Below are 15,205 nucleotides of genomic sequence, written 5' to 3'. Positions count from 1 at the left end.
ATTAGAAAAAATATATTTTATCTCTTATATTTGTATAAATTATGAAAGGTGTGTGAACATTTATGAGACAAAAGGGAATGCAAACTTATCTTCTCAACTATATACTGTATACAAACAGACAATGAGTAGACATATTTACACAGTAAATGCAATATAGAGTAAATACTGTATGTGCATAAATTGTACAGTATATAGTGCTGTATATACTGTACATGTATGGAAATTACATCACACACTGAGTAACAGTGGTACGTTAACATTATCAGCAATATGGTAATAGATAGTGCCCAACCTATATATCGGTCGGCCGATATTAGACTTTCAACGATCTAGCGGTATCGGCGTATATGTTTACCGATATGAAAACTTTTTTTGAAACATATAATGCAGAAAACAATTCTATAAATTTGGTGTCATAGCGTAGTTTGTCTAGCAGAGCGTGCTCCGACTCCATTGTTTACAGAGCTGAGCTGAAGGTGGCTCTGCAGATAGGGTGGAGTTCAGCTGTGTCTCTTCACGGTAAGTTGCTAACTAGTTTGTGAAATACATACTGGAAAGTTAATAAACAATGATCTCATCATTTTCCCTTTTCAATATTACTAATATAACGTTAACCCTGTCCCTCACAACCATGTCTCTCATGTTTATCTTTGCTATTGTTTGCCATGTTAGCCAGCTATAGTTTGTCAGTGCAGTCAGTAATGAAGCAGATTGAAAGGTAAACATCAGAGCATCTTTTTGCAGCTCAGCAGACAACAGTGCGGTGGTGGATTGTGTCTGATGAGTGTTGATTTCACACAATGTTATTACCACAATGCTGGAAAGTAAAATAAACAACATCCGTCTTTTACTCTCCATGACAACGAGCTTATAGCTAACTAGCTAACCACGTAGCTACTTTCATTGCTTGTCAGCTGAGTGGAAGTTAATGAGTAAACATGTATTCACCAAACTGTTTTGTTCAGGATTCACAGTTTGGTACCCCCATCAACCGAACAATTTCAGTCGTTGCATTTATAAAATGTAATATTTTAAAAAGTCTGATTTTCAACTGTTGAAAGTTTCCCCTGAATTTGCATAGCAGAATATGGTGTAACACCGCTGCCGCTGTTTATCTTGACTCGGCAGTATTAATATAGCTTATGTCAGCTTATGACTGATACTAAACAGTAATACTGATGTTTATTTAGCTATTTATTTTATTTTTATTTATTCTTTATTTTAATGGTCAGCATTGACTGATACTAAACACTACTGATGTTTATTTAGCTATTTGTTTTATTTTTATTTATTCTTTATTTTAATGGTCAGCATTTGACTGATACTAAACAGTACTGATGTTTATTTAGCTATTTGTTTTATTTTTATTTATTCTTTATTTAAATGGTCAGCATTTGACTGATACTAAACAGTAATACTGATGTTTATTTAGCCATTTATTTTATTTGTATTTATTCTTTATTTAAATGGTCAGCAATTGACTTATACTAAACATACAGTACTGATGTTTATTTAGCTATTTATAGTATTTGTATTTATTCTTTAAATGGTCAGCAACTGACATACTAAACATACAGACCTGATGTTTATTTAGCTATTTATTGTATTTTTATTTATTCTTTAAATGGTCAGCAATTGACATACTAAACATACAGTACTGATGTTTATTTAGCTATTTATTGTATTTTTATTTTTTCTTTATTTAAATGGTCAGCATTTGACATACTAAACATACAGACCTGATGTTTATTTAGCTATTTATTGTATTTTATTTATTCTTTATTTAAATGGTCAGCATTTGACTAATACTAAACATACAGTACTGATGTTTATTTAGCTATTTATTGTATTTTTATTTATTCTTTATTTTCTCAGTATTCATTTCTAGAATTTGTTGACAATGTATAATAATAATGTCAAATATTCTTTGATAAAATATTTATGAAAGCAGCCTTCTGAGTCCCTTTGCATAGTCATATCGGTGCAAAATCGGTGAAAAATCCACATAGAAAAAGTCTGTTTTCATTCCAGCTCAAAAATGAACTATATTGGCCACCATATCAGCAATCGGTGAATTTTCCCTCTCTAAAATTGGAATCGGTCTCAAAAATCCCATATCAGTTGGGCTCTATTAAGAGTTATTACACACAGAGAACAGTATGATAGTGCAAAAAAGTTGCTAAATGGCGTTAAATGTCCAAGATGTGATGTAATTAAGTTACGTTATACTGAAGTGTAAATCAGGCCTTGTAGTTCAAATACTCTTGCTTAGAGTTCAGACTAGGCTTGTCAAAAGCCATCCTCAAGCCCACGGAAGCTTATGCTCCCCAAGTGTTGGCCACTCCCTTCAAGGCTCAGGTTGTCACCTTGCAAGCATTCTCTCCTACTCTGTTTGAGTCGTATGAGGCTAAGAGACTGCATATGCTTTGTCCTGTAAGGGCACTGCGCATGCATATTGACTGAGTGAATCAGTCTGATCAGCTCTTTGTCTGTTCTGGAGAACAAGCAAAAGGTTTAGCCGTCTCCATGCAAAGACTTTATCATTGGGTTGTTTATGCCACTGCGCTCCCTTACGATTCGCAGGGTGTACATTGCCCCGTGGGTGTTTAGGCTTATTCCACAAGGAGCATGGCCTCCTTCTGGGCTTGGGCAAAGGGAGTGTTGCTAGAGGACATCTGTCTGTCTGGCAGCTTCCATTAACACCTTTGCAATGTTTTAATACATGGATAAAATTGAAGATTATCAGAAATAAAATTGGAATTATGCAACCGTCTGCCATAGCAATTCAGAAGACAGTATCTCCTATTATTCCTTACTTGCAACTTCAGTCCTTCGCTGTTATAGGTCAAGAAGAGCTAACAAAGATTGATAAAGCATCAAAACCAACAACATGTGTGCTACATCCTATACCCACTAAGCTAATGAAAGAGGTTTCCTGTAATATCATAACCTCTTCTCAATATAATTAACTTCTCAGATACAACCAGGGATACTTTACTGTCCACAAGGGCTGAGCGACAGGACGATGTAATTGGATATATCCACGGGGCAGTTTGTGCTTTACATGCATTGTGAACTCTGCAGGTTCACTTTATAGTGTATACAATCAAAATAAGTTCACCTTGAACCTAAAATTTATTTTTAATTCAATTATTATTATTATCATTATTATTTGCATATATAATTGTCTTTAGATCTTAATTTTCCACCTGTTGTTGATGGATACTTGCATGACGGCAAATGAAAGGGTGGTTGTATACGATTTTTTGACCACTTCATTATTTTAATTGCTTTTTCATTTCACTTGAAGTGCAATTTGAATTTAGAAATATTTTTCGTGTTTCAATAAATTAATTACATTTTTAAAGCAAAATCAACGATGTAATCGGACGTAATAAGAAAAAGCAATTTAAAATTGTTCACACAACTGTCATGAATTTGTTATCAATGAAAGTGGTCAAATGCGAAAACTCAGAGTACACAAACAATGAGGAAGAAGAAGAGACAGAATAGGATGAAGAAGAGGTAAGAGTGAGAAGAGGTAGTGTGGGTACAGGAAGAGGAAATAGGAGGAATATGTGATGAGGAAAGGGGAAGGTTTTCTAAACTCTTTCACTGGTGGGCATCCAATGAATTAAAGAAAGAGCAATTGGAGATTGTGTAATGATGGTAAGCAAAGAGGCCGAGGACAGTAGGGTGGAAGAGGAGAGCAAAGAAGGCAGAAGAGTGGTTAAAATTATTTGGGAGCCATTAATAATTGATTAGTGATTATTAATTAGTAGTGGTATAATTTATGTTATATAATTACTATTATTTTGTATTATATTTTTTAGTATTAATTATTAGTGCCACTAATAATTGATCATGTTATGAATCATAGGCTCTTTGAGACAGACAGAGAGCTTTGCCTAATGTGAGCAAATCTACAGTGACTTCAACATCAACAAAAAAGAATAAGGGTCATAGGTCTGCATTCCACAATCAATGTCACTTGTCAACAAGGACCCAAAATCACAATATGTGCTTTGTTGTGCTGTCTTGGGGCCATACATTATACTGTATAGCAAGACTGCAAGTTGTGTAGATCAGTCAGTGGCAGATTTTTACACCATCAACTCTGTGAATCATATCTCTGACTAAACACTGTGTGAATGTTTATTTTTGCATTGTTTTAATAAATTGGCATGAAGGACTCAATAAAAGTTTTGTTTAATAAGCTCCTCATTTGATATCTGGAGAAATGCAGTCATCTCCACCTCTGTGTCATTGCATTTTATTAGTTTTGTAGGCTATGCTAAATTAATAGCCAAAATATTTGTAAATACGTGAATGAGAAAAAAAATGATCCCGGAATGTGTTTCAGTCACAATGCACATTATCAAGTGTAGAGATCAGGCAATGTGTAACTACTGAAACATGCCTGTTGATATTGTTACTGAAATATTCCCAATTGAATGGACTTTGAATGGAATCAAAATTGGAATCTAACTGAATCAAATTAAATTGGGAAAATCAATGTCAAAGCCCTACAAAATATTAGTTGATGTTGATTTAATTTTATTGGTAACTTCGTACAGTATGTCATTATTCAAATTGAATGAACTGATTAAATTGAATTATTTGACAAAAAGGATGACACTGAGTCATTTTATAAGGTTAGAAAAAAATGCCCCTTACAAAGAAAAAAAAAATGCCCCTGGAAATCAATTCTGCTAATAAGGGAAAAGTTAATTTCTGACCCTAATGGTTGCCATAGTAAATATTTGTAAGGAAAGACAGCTATATATGTTTCATTAAAAGGAGATTTTGTATAAAAATATAAATGGACAAACAAAACCACTGCATTAATACCCTTTGCAACATACAGTAAATAAGAGTCTATGAGAATAGTTAGCACATTGGCTATTAAAATAATAGATAATAATTAATTACCTTCATAAACACAATACACACACACACACACACACACACGTGTATTACACCTACACACATAATTTGTATTACTGTTATTATTATTAGGCCTATTAAACGTACACATATCACCCAAAAATAAAAATTCAGTCACTGTTTACTCACCCCTGTGTTGTTATTACCCCATATGACTTTCTTTCTTTTTCTTAAAGGAATAGTTCATCCAAACAGTTATATCATTTACTCATCCTCATGACATACCAGATGTGTATGAATATATTTAAAAATATCTACCTTTGTGTTAAGAAAAAGAAAGAAAGTCATGAGGGGTAATAACAAAGGAGTAAACCATTCTTATTTTTAATTTTTGGGTGAATTATCCCTTTAAGTTTATATAAAGATTTATATATTAAAACAAGTACATACTGTAAGTAATCATATTAATTTCAAACGATAAATTAATCATGTATTAATCATTATCATATTAATTACGTAATCATTACTAATTTTAATGATTAATGTTTTGTTGTCCTGCTTTAAAATAAAACGTTAACCCAAAAAATAAATTCCATCATTGTTTAATCCCACATGTGTTGTTATAACCATATATGACTTCCTTTATTTTTCTTAACACAAAGGGAGAAATTGTGAAAAATGTTGTGCTCAGTGATGTCATACAATGGCAGTTTATGGTGACAACCTCTTCAAGCGTCAAAAGAACAAAAAAGTATAATTCAGAAGTCTCATAAATTATTTCATGAGACTCATGATTGTTATGAAAGCAGACAATTAGGTTTGGTGAGAAACAAAAAAAACTCTAATGTATTATTTAGAGAAACTTGAGACCGACCGTTGATCTCTTGTGTGGGTTATGATTGAGCATGAGAGCAACAGTTCATGCAGCCCCCTCACGTCACTGGGGGGTTCAAGCAAAAACGAGTTTTATTTATATAAAAACAGGTCCACCACAGTGACATAAGAACACAACACAGTTGCACAAAAACCAGTGAACAGAACTTACTAAACATGTCTGAAGAGTCTGTAGTTGAAGAATAGATGCATTTCTATGTCCAGCATTTTTTTTAACTGGAGTTCTTAATGAAACAGAAAGAGATGGAGTAGGCGGGAATGTCTGTCACCTCTTCTCCATTCTGAACCAGTGAGTATTTGATACAGGCCTGAAAAGAGACCTCTGCAAAAACATTCAGTAGGTGTAACATTCTCTGCCAAAATCAAGACTTTTTAACCGGCTCATGAGATGCTGGCTTTATATACTGTTATGAGAAAGCTTTTGGACCAGTGCCAGTTCTCAGTGGATGGAGTTACCTGCACGATGCCAAAAATAGAAAACAAGCAATCAATAAAATATACCGTCAAATTAGGACATGGTGGAACTGTGGCTGCCTGTATTTTCCTCTATGTTTCTATTTGATTTCCAAGGCAGGGCAAAGAAATGCATTAATTCTTCGACTACAAACTCTTCAGACATGTTTAGTAAGTTCTGTTCACTGGTTTTTGTGCAGCTGTGTTGTGTTCTTTTCTCACTATCGCTGTGGCGGAGGACCTGTTTTTAGATTAACTAAACAAGTTGGGGCTGCGTGAACTGTTGCTCTCGTGCCTTATGAACGTGCACAGGAGATCAACAGTCGGTCCGCAGTTTCATTAAATAATACATTCGATTTCAGTTTGTTTCTCACCAAATATTATTGTATGCTTTCATAACAATCATGAGTCTCATGGAATAATTTATTAGACTTCTGCATTATACTTTTGTATTCTTTTGAAACTTGAAGAGGTAGTCACTATAAACTGCCATTGTATGTCATCACTGAGCACACCATATTTATTCACAATTTCTCCCACTGTGTTAGGAAAAATAAAGAAAGTCATATAGGTTTATAGCAACACAGGGGTGAGTAAACAATGACTGAATTAAAATTTTTGGGTGAACTATCCCTTTAAGCTTTCATGGGCACCTATAGTATCAGGGGTATCTTAGCATTTGTTCCACTAGAGATATTCAACAAAGAATGAAAAGTGTGCCAACCAACCCTGGACAACTCTAATAAATAATACTAACAGTATACTTTATACATGTATATACATAATAATAAAAAAACTGTTAAAATGTAAACATAATTTAAAATAATCATAATAAACATAAAATCTACCTGGTTGATTTCGATGAGCTGAGCATTTGCTCCAGGCCACTCGATGGCTACCTTCACAATATCTGATGGAGGAGGCATGGCAGCATCCCCCTCTGATGGGTGAAACACACAAACATCGCATATAACATGTACTGTAGACATATAAAAGGAATGTTACACTAGTTTTGTGTGTCAAACAACAGCTGGTTTCTCCAACAATGATAAATACAAGTGTCTGTGGGTTTTTATAGCTTTCACTGGCATTTTATGTCAAGAAATAGTGAAGAGAACCCAAACGCAGATAGACAAAACTCTTAAATGATCCTTTATTCAAAAGGAAAGGATATACAAAACAAAAACTGGAAAAAAAATTAACACAAAGAAGCCCAGAATAAAACCAACAAAAACAGGAAATCAAAAAAACCCATGACAAATTACAAGTGTGACGAGGAGGAGGGCGTGGTCGGGCCGAGAGGATGCACACCCAGCGCTGAGTTGCCCAATCAGCGGGAGATGGATAAAGGAGGAGCCGAGGACACCAGAGAGAAAGAGAGAGAGAGATGCCCACGGCCGCTCTGTGTGTATGTTCGTCGATGTGTCATTGTGTTTCGGTTCTGAGTTTTATGTTGATTAAAATCTTGTTAATCCGGTTCCTGCATCCTCCTTTTCCGAACTGTTACAACAACTACAAATAAACTAAAAAAACTAGACATAACCAGACCACCAGGACAGCATAACATACCAGGATGGAACTAAGAGGAAGAATCCAGCACAGGACAGAGCACACAAGGGGAATATAAAGGGAAGTAAATGAACTAATAAGCAGAGAAACAAGGGGGCGGGGCCAAGACAGGAGATAGCGCACATAGCATTTTACTGCTGGAATGATTGCAGATGTGCTGATCATAGTAAAAACATGATTTAAATAGCAGTCTGTCAGTAAGTATTTCGTTTGTTTTAGCCTGCCCGGGCCAGCAAGAAAAATCTTTATTGTTGAACCCTACCATATGTTCAAGAGAACAAAATCGTCACCTCCAGCAAAACTGTAACAACATATAAATCACCGAAGATTTAGCCACTGTGGCTCCATTATTAAAATTTAATGACTTGCGGTTTAGAGCGTGCAAACAAAACGCTCTGCCGAACATCAATGTTAGCTAGCAATTGGTTGCAGATACCTTGTTTGGGAACAACAGCATTCGGTCCACCCATGAAATTCTGTCCCCTTGGGTAGCTGTTTGTAATACTTGATTAGAAATTAATGTCAGTAATTCCTGTTGTAGCTGATAACATAAACACAGTCAGTAAATACAGTCTAACTGTATCTAGGGGTTGCATTAACCAAAAACTATTTTTTTTTAACATAGTAGGATAATTTCAAATGCTGGCAGTCATTTTGACAGAAATAGGAATAAGAAATATAAGAATTTTCAAATAAGTGCAATCGTTTTACTGTCTCTCTTACAAACACTCCTGCTGTGTGTTTACCCTGTTTATTGCCTGGTATTTAGATGTGCATTAACAGGCACCATCATCACTAACACCTGGTAATATGTGTCTCTTTTGACCAGTTGTGTTCAGATTTCGAGGAGAGGGTCTCTGAATTAATGAGTGCATACATCAGTCATTTTGTTAGTGTGTTACTGCATAATTAGTGTGTTACTTTATTATAATAAAGCACAAAAAAGGATAGGAACAAAATAAAAGCATGAAAAAAGTGGCGCATCATTTCTGCCAATTAATTTCATTTAATCTAAGCGCAAACACTACCTTTAGAGCATAAATGTCAGATATTTTAGAGTACCTGCATTAGAACTTCAGAGATGTGTGTGCTTCTCTTCTGTAACACTTCATTGTGAAATCAGGTACACTGATTATAAACTGTGCATGTATAATCCATGTATATGCATTTTCAAATATTCCGATTGGATGTTTATTTCCTTTAAAAGCTGCACGTAACCGGTGATGTTTAGAATCGGCGCAGCGGTTCATTGACAGGTAGAAATTTCACCCAATAACTCCTTGGCTTCACCAAACTTGCACTTGGGTAGTCAAATAATATATAATTTAAGCCCATCCACTGTCATTTAAGCCATTATAATGAATGCTACACCCCTGAATGTAGTGCTTATAAAATTAAAACAAGTATGACGCATAAAAATAGACAAAGACAGAAATTTTACAACTCAGTCTGTCAGAGTGACGGATATATTTTTTTTAGTGCAACCTCTGACTGTATCCACTTACTAGTGATGTTTAGTTTGTGAACGAATCAGCCTTTTTGAATGAATCTTTTAAGTGAACGAATCGTTCTCGTTCACTTCCATACAGTGACTCATATTTCTCGTTCACTGAAGTTTCTCCCTTTTGAAGCCAATGAGCTCAGCGCGAGACTGCTTTGGTGACTGTTAAGACTGACTATAACATGACCCAATAGCATTCGAGTGCAGGATATGAAGCAGCATGTCATTGCTTTTACCAGCTGAACAAATTCGCCTTCACTGAACCAGTCAAGTCGGTCATTTGGGTCTGAATGTTCAGGAACGAACTGAATGTTATACTCGTTTGCGAACAAAATCGATGAACCACTCAGTCTTCTTGTTCATAAACGAAGATCTACTGACTGACTGAACAAGAGCAGGCAAGTCGTTCATTCAGTTAGGCATGTGAGTCATTCACGTTCAACACGGAGAGAAAGGGGTGAAATGCACTAAGTTTATAGATTATGCATATAATCCCAAATTTATGAATGTGTAAAAATGACTGAAGACCATACACTTAAAATGACAAGAATTATGAATGGAAATGTGCTTTTGTGCACAGTGAAAGATATTTAGGCTTTTATTAGACATGATAAAAGTTAAGCCCAACATTTGACAAAATATAAGAAAAGTAAGACCTGTATTCTTGTCATTTGTGGCAAAAAATGGTTATTTAAGTCTCTTTGTACATTTGTAGACATGCAAATTCCATTTGTGTTGCTTTGTCCTGCTTTTAAAGACTGACTATAGTGTGAGTCAATAGCACTGGAGTTTGGGCTGTGAAGGAGCATATCATTGGTTTGACCCACTGAACGAATACACCCTTTACTGAACTAATAGTCAGTCATTTGAGTCTGAACGAGACAAGACATCTCGTTCGTGAATGAACTTAATGAACTGGTACACTCATAAATCAGTCATCTCGTTCATGAATGAGGATCTAATGACTAGCTGAACAAGAGGAGGCAAGTAGTTCTTTCAGTTTTCCAATCTCGTTCAACAAGGGGCCAGATGAATTATGAATAAAAGTGAGTGATGACCACACATTACAATGACATACAGATATTATTGAAACTCATAATTATTTTTTAAGCTAGTATTGTTGACTTTTTTGTATAACTTGATAAAAAGTTGTGCTTAGCAGTTCACAATATTATAGGTATGCTTTGTTGTCATTTGTGGGGAAATGATTATTATGCTTAAACACTCTGCAGTGCTGAAGTTTCTTAGTAGAATTGTGTTAATGCGCACGTTTTTCTTTTTTCTGTTTGTTAGGTTCTGGGGGAAGTTTGGGGGTTGATTGTTGCACCAATGTGGAATGTGGTCTTTATAATTGTATTTTTGACACACAATATATTTTTTCTTACATGTCAAAATGTCAAATGTTAATATGAGTGGATTGTCTCTCTCTATGTGGAATGTGAATGAATAAAAAGAAGGAAGGTTATTTCTTTTCTTAAACGTAAGAAATATGATATAGTGTTTCTTCAAGAAACGTATCTTTCCCCGCAGGAAGCTGAAAAATGTGTGAAGCAGGGCTCGACAATAAGTACTGCCCGAAGGCCCGGGGCCAGTATGGGAGAGATTCGGGCCAGTTGCTAGAACTGTCACTTGCCCAATTGGGACAGTGCTGCATTTATAACATTAGTGCAAGAAAACAACAAGTGAGAGAGCACAACAATTACACTGAGCGAACCAAGTATTCTAACCGACAAGCGAGCGCAATTCTATTTAGCTCGCAAAGATGAGCAAGCGCATAACATACTGGACACGCCAAGGCACAGTCGTGTGCAGACACCGAACGCACTCTCCTAGCACTGTCCTCGCTCTTTTCCAAGTATCTTAGCAGCAGCTATTACCAATGTGTAGAAAATAGAAGGAGAAAAAATGAATGAATGAATGAATTTCGTAGCGGGATTGCACGTCTTGTGCAACATTTTAAGTATTCCCGCACATTCCGTGTTCACAGTGCGTGAAATCCCCACATTTTTCATTTTTACATGTTGGTGAAAAGCAGTAATCCACACAATGGAACACAAGAAATCAACAGTTTCTTTCTAAAGGACTGAAAATCCATGTCTCTCCGTGCATATGTCACATCATCATCTCTCTCCATGCAGCGTAGACTGTTTAACATGCATGTGCTCTCGTAAAGGGACAGAGCACTAGTTTTATTCCCAATGTAAAAAAAGCACATTTTCTCTCATCAATTCGTCTTTAGAGATGAAGCGCCAAATGAAACGTAATAAACTTTGTTAAACCCCAGTTATACACGTGCCTGGAAATCACGAGCTGCTCAGTATCCAAAATGTAAGTATAGATTTAATTAGGTTAGTTTCAAAATGTAATCATTAATTCTACATTATAATGGCGTTTGATATGAAAAGAAGCAAGATCACTATGGCTATTAGGCTATTATTAGAGCTGTTCAGCTGCAGGGTGAAGATGAATATTCAAAACAGTCTACTTCATATCATCCTCATGAAACACCAGTTACATTTCTCATTTTTGGACCATACAGGTATTTTTGTTTTTGTGCTATGTGCATCAGTCTGTGTTGGTCTTTAGGTTGTCTGATTTCATGTTATATACACATTCTTAATTCACAGATTAGGCCTAATATCTCCCTAATGTATATTACACGTCACAACCGATTTGGTAGCAAGTCTCTTCTCAGGGATTTATATGTTTATTACATTCAGCCAATAATCACATCTTTAACTCAGTGATTAAATATTTGATCCTGTGTGTGAATACACTACACATGGGCAAAAGTTGCATGACAGCATGACTAAATGGGTGACCGAAAACCCATCATCTGCACAACAAAACTCTTCACTTAAAAACTCATGTGTAAATGGCAGGACGGCTGAGGTTAATATGATGTATTTATGAATTTATATCTGTAAAGCGCTTATATGGGATTACATAAGGCATAAATCATATCTTGCAAATTATAAATGTGATTCAGTTTGGGGGGACATTGTCTTAAAAACATAATATATGTACAACATCTTTTTATCTTTGGACACATTTTTAAAGCCATGATGGAAAAACAGCTATTTATAATTTTTGTGTTGGGGCCAGTGAAAATTTTGGCAGTGCCAGTAAAAATCTGAAGCGCTGGCCCGACCGGGCCAGTAGAAAAAATCCTTAGCGTTGAGCCCTGGTGAAGATATGGGGTGGGCATGTTTTCTTTAGTGCTGGCTCAAATAAGAGCAGGGGAGTCATTACACTGATATGTAAATCTACAATTCAAAGATCTCAAACAGATTAAAGATAAATTAGGAAGAGTCATTATTGTTTTAGCAGAAATTCAGGGGCAAAGGTTTATTTTGGCTAATATTTACGCACCTAACGTTGAAAATCGGGGCTTTTTTATAGACATTGAAGGGATGTTGCAAGCCACTGGCACCCCTCATGATATAATATTGGGAGGAGACTTTAATCTTTTGATGGACTCAGTCCTTGATCACAGTGAAGCAAAAGTGTGTAAACCCCCTAGAACAACAGTGACGCTTCACAGGATGTGTAAAAATCTTGGTCTTACAGATATTTGGAGACTTTTGAACCCATCTGGTAAGGACTATACATTTTTTTCATCAGACCTTAAGATTTACTCTAGAATAGATTTTTTTCCCCTCATTTCATCTGTTGTTGATTGCTCAATTGGAAACATTTTAGTCTCAGATCACGCCCTGGTGAGTTAAGAGGTGCTGCCACAAATGGAGAAAAAGAACTCGCATTGTTGGCGCATTAATGTATCCCTTTTGCAAAATCCTGAATTCCAACAAATGTTAAAGGCCGAAATCAATGTTTATATGGAGACCAACTGGTCCTCAGTATCCTCTGTGGGCATGGCTTGGGAGGCACTCAAGGCGGTTCTTAGGGGTCAGATTATACAGTATGCATCATTCACTAAAAAATCCAAAGCACGAGAACTTGTGGAGTTGGAAGGGAATATTAAAAGTGCAGAGGCAGAGCTGAAGCACCGAATATCTTCTGATGGCCTCAGAGAATTGACCCGATTGAAATACAGATATAATACTATTTTGTCGCATAAGGTGGAGTTTTGGCTATACAGGGCAAGACAGTCATACTTTGAGAGTCGGAAGACAAGGCAGGGAAGCTTTTGGCTAGATATATAAAGCAGAGAGAGTTTTTTTCTACCATTCCCTCAGTGAATATCAATGGCTGAGTGTAAAATATTTACCTCAGCCATTGATATTAACAATGCTTGTAAAGAATTCTATCTTGATCTTTATAGTTCCACATTTTCGTCTACTGATGAAGATATTAGAAACTTTGTGGAATCATTAGAGCTCCCTAAACTAACGACTGAGCAAAAAAAATTATCTTGATTCTGAGATAACCTTGGAGGAGCTTGACGAGGTAATTAAGGCCTTACCTACAGGCAAGGCTCTGGCACCAGATGGTTTTGCTGCTGAATTTTTTAGATCTTATACAGAACTGGCTCCACTTTTGTTAGAAGTCTACACGGAATCATTAAAGAATGGAAAGCTTCCACCAACCATGACACAAGTCCGGATCAGTTTAATTCTTAAAAAGGACAAAGATCCAAGCGAGTGTAAGAGTTACCGTCCAATTTCTCTGATCCAACTAGATGTAAAAATACTGTCAAAAATCTTGGCCAACCGATTAATTAAAGTTATGACATCTCTTATACATATAGATCAGGTGGGGTTTATTCGGGGCCGCAACTCTTCTGATAACATTAGGCGTTTCATCAATATCATGTGGTCAGTGGTGACTTATCAGACTCCGGTTGCTGCCATCTCACTTGATGCCGAAAAGGCATTTGATATGGTAGAATGGGATTATCTTTTTAAGATTTTGGAAATGTATGGGTTCGGGAGTACATTTATTGGTTGGATTAAGTTACTTTATAGAAACCTGTTAGCGGTGGTACAAACAATTGGATTAATTTCAGATTATTTTACTCTGGATAGGGGCACCCGGCAGGGTTGCCCTCTTTCCCCATTATTGTTCTGTCTTGCCCTGGAACCATTAGCAGCCGCGATAAGAAAGGAAGATGATTTTCCAGGGGTGGTGGCTGGAGTTTTAGCGCATAAGCTTTTGCTTTACTCAGATGATATTTTACTATTCGTCTCCAACCCCACTAGATCTATGCCTCGTCTCCACAGAATTATTTTTTGTGATTAACATTTTTATTGATTTTTCAAAGCAAAGAAAAACAAAACATACATACAATGAATCAACATTAACCCTCACTACTTCCCCTCCCCAATCAAGAATCCCACCACATATACAGAGAATAAAATAATAAAAAATAAATTATATATATATATATATATATATATATATACACACACACACACACACACACACACACACACATACATATATACATACATACATATACACATATAATAAACATATAACTCTAAACTATACCTCTCTCTCCACAGACCCACTCCGAGAGCCCCCCAAAAACATCAAATATCTACCCCATTTCCAAATAAAAGAATCCCATATCCCCAGCCTTCTACATGTTACCTCTTCGAAGGCTGCCACCCTTCCCATCTCATCGCACCACTCCCGATTTGAGGGTGCTCCCACTGACTTCCAATCCCTTAAAACAATCTGCCTGCCTATCATCGCACTGGTGAGGAACCAATTGTTTATGTATTTGTCACCTATGTCGATGACCGCCCCATCACCCAAAATACAGAGTCTGGGGCAAAACGAAATCCGAATGCCCAACACGTCACACACAAAACTCTGTACCTTCAACCAAAATTCCTGAATCTAAGCGCACCACCAAAAAACATGGGCCATGTCTCCATCCTCTGATTGGCATCGCCAGCAGGTGGGTGTGTCTTTAAGACCCAGCCTATACAA

General features: G+C 36.2%; 1 protein-coding gene across 5 annotated transcripts in view; it reads right to left on the bottom strand.

The window, feature by feature from the left end:
• Positions 1-15,205, bottom strand: part of elmo2 (engulfment and cell motility 2) — a 216,402-nt gene that overhangs the window by 185,873 nt on the left and 15,324 nt on the right. For 4 of the 5 annotated variants that reach the window (XM_051672277.1, XM_051672279.1, XM_051672278.1 and 1 more), the window contains exon 2: positions 7,083-7,174. In XM_051672277.1, the coding sequence (XP_051528237.1) occupies positions 7,083-7,160 (78 nt within the window). In that variant the 5' untranslated portion in view covers positions 7,161-7,174. Of the gene's footprint in view, positions 1-7,082; positions 7,175-15,205 lie in introns of those variants that run through there. The other variant, XM_051672281.1, reaches the window with a different exon arrangement.

Source organism: Myxocyprinus asiaticus, chromosome 35 (genome assembly GCF_019703515.2).
Source record: "Myxocyprinus asiaticus isolate MX2 ecotype Aquarium Trade chromosome 35, UBuf_Myxa_2, whole genome shotgun sequence".
Classification (NCBI taxonomy): domain Eukaryota; kingdom Metazoa; phylum Chordata; class Actinopteri; order Cypriniformes; family Catostomidae; genus Myxocyprinus; species Myxocyprinus asiaticus.
Note: the sequence above shows the minus strand (reverse complement) of the source record. Positions and strands in the feature narration are given on the sequence as shown.